This window comes from Melanotaenia boesemani, chromosome 2 (assembly GCF_017639745.1).
Source record: "Melanotaenia boesemani isolate fMelBoe1 chromosome 2, fMelBoe1.pri, whole genome shotgun sequence".
Lineage (NCBI taxonomy): Eukaryota > Metazoa > Chordata > Actinopteri > Atheriniformes > Melanotaeniidae > Melanotaenia > Melanotaenia boesemani.
Window position 1 is genome coordinate 40,167,820 of NC_055683.1, and position 4,546 is coordinate 40,172,365.

Genomic DNA, 4,546 nt, shown 5'->3' on the forward strand with positions numbered 1-4,546 from the left:
ACACCGGTTTTCATTGTTTGGTTGCACAACACGAGGACTGGAACGGGTGGGGGGATGTGATCCGACCTGCAGGGCCCAAAGCAACGCAGCAGTGTTAACAGGCAGGCTGGGACATGACGGCTGCAGTCCAGGTGGAGGGCGGAGGGTGGTCCGAGCCTGAAACAAGCCCAGTGTGGATCAGAGGAATTAACAACTGGTTCTATCATGTCCACATGAAGGACGGGGGGTCACACTGAGCCCAGAGAGATGTCTTGTGTTCACCCTGTGGTGCAATGAGTGGAAATAGCTGAAATTCCTGCAGTTATGGTGTTCGTCATTTTCCTGCCCCGAGGCGAGCAGGAGGAGCCGAACATCCACCCCCACCCTCCAGAGCATAAAAGCAGCCCTGCCCTTCTCCTCCTGCATTCTCTCCTCGTCTCCACCCAGAGCAGGTGACTCCTCCACAATGTCCTCTGTGTACTCCAGCCGCTCCATCAGCTACTCCGGTGGGAACCGCCTGGGCTCCATGAGAGCCCCGAGTGTCTACGGCGGTGCCGGGGGTGCTGGAGTTCGCATCTCCAGCATAGGTGCCCCCCGGAGCTACTCCTCCGCTGGTGGGGCAGGATTCTCCTCCGCTGCCGGTGGAGGATTCTCCTCGGCTGCCGGTGGAGGATTCTCCTCCGCTGCCGGTGGAGGCTTCAACCTGGCTGACGCCATCGACATCTCCGACAACAAGAAGATGGCCATGCAGAACCTGAACGACCGCCTGGCGTCCTACCTGGAGAAGGTCCGCAAGCTGGAGGCCGCCAACGCCGAGCTGGAGCTGAAGATCAGGCAGTTCCTAGAGGGCAAGGCCAAACCTGAGGGCCGAGACTACTCTGCACACACAGCCATTATCCAGGACCTGCAAGACCAGGTGAGTCCAGGTTCTGGTTCTGATGTTATAGTTCCATCAGTGTAGAAAAGAATAGAGGCACCGAGTTTCAGGGTGAGGTCATCAGAAAGTGGAGATGCTCGGCTTGTTTCATTAGAAACGCCTGCAGGTGGAGGGCAGGTGTGGGCCACACCCAGAACTGAAGCTGCAGCTTTTCCCTCAGGATAAAATCAGTTTGGGTTCAAACTTCTTCTCTGGTTTCAGATCCTGGACGCCACCCGCACAAATGGATCTCTGTACCTCGCCATCGACAATGCCAGACTGGCCTCAGATGACTTCAGGGTCAAGTGAGTCTAAAAGATTCAGAGATTAGCATGTTTCATGATTAGCCTGCTAGCTGAGAGTAAAACTAGCTAACGCTGAGCCTGGGATGCAGGTACGAGAGCGAGCTGGGCATGCGTCAGGGCGTTGAGGCCGACATCATCGGGCTGAAGAAGGTCCTGGACGATTTGACACTGAGCAGGTCCGACCTTGAGATGCAGATCGAGGCCCTGAGGGAGGAGCTCATCATGCTCAAGAAGAACCACGAGGAGGTGAGCAGGAGAAACGCCTTCTGAAGGCTTCAGCAGGAGCACGTCTAGTCACGGCTCATTTTTATCAAAGATATTGTGTTTATAACCATCATGGATCCTCCTTCAGGACCTCCTGGCTCTACGGTCCCAGATGAGCGGTCAGGTGAACGTGGAGGTGGACGCCGCCCCTCAGCAGGACCTGTCCGCCGTCATGGCTGAAATCAGAGAACACTACGAGAGCGTTGCCACCAAGAACCGCAGAGAACTGGAGAACTGGTTCCAGGCTAAGGTGGGTCCAGCTGGTTCCTGGTGGGCTCGGAAACCCACTGGTTCAGGATGTAAAATCCAGGGACTGTAGAGAAAACCATAAATTTACTTTAACTTGCTTTTATGTCAAGTTGGGTGATTTGGCGCCATCTAGTGGCTGGAAGAGGAACTGCACGTTAACCTTCCTCATTTACATTTATACTAAAACCAAAGTGATGAAAAGATAAAACTCAAATAAATTTTTATTTTTTAATTATTTTTTATTTATTCATTTTTCAAATAAAGTTTTTTTCTTTCTTTTTTTCTTTTACCACAAATTTGTTTTTTCTTTGGACAGACAGAAGAAATCAACAAGGACGTGGCGGTGAGCACCGAGACTCTGCAGTCGTCTCGCTCCGAGGTCACAGAGGTCAAACGCTCGCTGCAGAGTCTGGAGATCGAGCTCCAGTCCCAGCTCAGCATGGTGAGTCTCCATCACCTGTCCCCTCCCAGTCCCTCCACCTGTCCCCACCCAGTCCCCCAGCTCCTCTATCTGTCCCCACCCAGTCCCCCAGCTCCCCACCCAGTCCCCCAGCTCCCCACCCAGTCCCTCAGCTCCTCCATCTGTCCCCACCCTGTCCCCCAGCTCCTCCATCTGTCCCCACCCAGTCCCCCAGCTCCTCCATCTGTCCCCACCCGGTCCCCCAGCTCCCCACCCAGTCCCCCAGCTCCTCCATCTGTCCCCACCCAGTCCCCCAGCTCCTTCACCTGTCCCCACCCAGTACCCCAGCTCCCCACCCCGTCCCCCAGCTCCCCATCCAGTCCCCCAGCTCCTCCACCTGTCCCCACCCAGTCCCCCAGCTCCTCTATCTATCCCCACCCTGTCCCCCAGCCTGTCCCCATCTGTCTCCACCCAGTCCTCCAGCTCCTTCACCTGTCCCCACCCAGTCCCCCAGCTCCTCCATCTGTCCCCACCCAGTCCCCCAGCTCCTTCACCTGTCCCCACCCAGTCCCCCAGCTCCTCCATCTGTCCCCACCCAGTCCCCCAGCTCCTTCACCTGTCCCCACCCAGTCCCCCAGCTCCTCTATCTATCCCCACCCTGTCCCCCAGCCTGTCCCCATCTGTCTCCACCCAGTCCTCCAGCTCCTTCACCTGTCCCCACCCAGTCCCCCAGCTCCCCACCCAGTCCCCCAGCTCCTCCATCTGTCCCCACCCAGTCCCCCAGCTCCTTCACCTGTCCCCACCCAGTACCCCAGCTCCCCACCCAGTCCCCCACCCAGTCCCCCAGCTCCTCCACCTGTCCCCACCCAGTCCCCCAGCTCCTCTATCTATCCCCACCCTGTCCCCATCTGTCTCCACCCAGTCCTCCAGCTCCTTCACCTGTCCCCACCCAGTCCCCCAGCTCCTTCACCTGTCCCCACCCAGTCCCCCAGCTCCTCCATCTGTCCCCACCCAGTCCCCCAGCTCCTCCACCTGTCCCCACCCACTGTGCTAACACACTGACCCTTTTCTGTACCTCAGAAAGCGTCTCTGGAAGGAACTCTGGCTGACACTCAGAACCGCTACGCCGCCATGCTGGTGGGTTACCAGAACCAGGTGACGTCCCTGGAGGGGCAGCTGATGCAGCTGAAGGCTGACCTGGAGCGTCAGAGACACGAGTACCAGATGCTGCTGGACATGAAGACCAGGCTGGAGATGGAGATTGCCGAGTACAGGAGGCTGCTGGACGGAGAGCTGGGAGGGTGAGCTGAGCCAAGAAAATTCACCTGAAAATAAAATAACATTTTAATTAAACAGATAAATAATATAGAAAGTAATATTAGTTTTTGTTTTATTATTATATAAAATAATTATATTTTAATACATTTATAATAAATTAATTATAAAAAATGATAATATATACACATTATAACCATATAGAAACGATAAATTACACTTTACTAGAAATGTTTGTGTAAAAGCCTAAAGGATGTAACAGGCTGTAGTTTTTATCAGTTTAAACTTGACAAACTTTTTAAGTTTTTAATCTGCGCTGAATGAAATTTAAAGAGGAATGTGTCTCATCTGCAGCTCGTCCTCGTCCTCTTCCAAAACCACCACCACCACCACCAGGAAAGTGGTGGTCGTCACCAAGGAGGTCACCGATGACGGAGAGGTCACCACCAACACTAAGGAGATCCACTGAGACCTGCCGACGTGTCAGCGTCTGTCCTCACCAATAAAACTCTGCTGAGGAACCCACCGTCTGTTTGTGCTTCATTTCAGCTGAAATCAGGAACCAGAGGCTCTGCTTCTGGTTCTGGTTCTGTTCTGGTTCTGGTTCTGGTCGAACACAGACCTTTAAAACTGGACTCTATGTTTCAGTAGGCGTTAGGAGAAGTGATGACGGTGTTGGGTTGATGTGGTGAAAGCAGCATCTTGAAGGGTGAAGCTTCTCACTCCAGGGACTGAATGACATTTTTACAGCTCTGAACTCTTTTACTTATAAAGCAGAGTTTTTACAAACTGCTCACCAGTGGCAGGACGGTTCCTAGCAGGTGTCACCGCAGGGTCATTCATCCATCCAACCTGCCCCCCGCCTCCCATCACTCCATCCCACAGAACCTACAGAACTTTAGGTTGAACCAGCCTACTGAAACGAGAGTCCCTCACTTTTCTGAATACCAATAAACCCGTTAATACAACCCCTGCAATTCTTCACATACTACATACATCCCAACCGACCAGACTTAAATACGCAACAGAGAACTAATTGACAGAAAACAAACTCCTCGGTTCAGCCCAACCAGGTGATTATCAGACCTCCTCCAGAGGCTTGGGTCCTCGAGCTGCCCTCATGTGCTCCACGAAGCCACGCCCAGGAAGACTTTCGCT

At 53.7% G+C, this 4,546-nt stretch overlaps 1 protein-coding gene across 1 annotated transcript; it reads left to right on the forward strand.

Moving 5' to 3' along the window:
* The first annotated feature begins 394 nt into the window (after nucleotides 1-394).
* On the forward strand, nucleotides 395-3,909 carry LOC121651459 (keratin, type I cytoskeletal 13-like). The gene is made up of 7 exons (XM_042003698.1): nucleotides 395-895; nucleotides 1,118-1,200; nucleotides 1,290-1,446; nucleotides 1,553-1,714; nucleotides 2,030-2,155; nucleotides 3,194-3,414; nucleotides 3,743-3,909. Exons 1-7 carry the CDS (start codon nucleotides 446-448, stop codon nucleotides 3,855-3,857), a joined length of 1,314 nt encoding a protein of 437 aa, XP_041859632.1. The 5' UTR covers nucleotides 395-445; the 3' UTR covers nucleotides 3,858-3,909.
* Nucleotides 3,910-4,546: the final 637 nt, after the last annotated feature.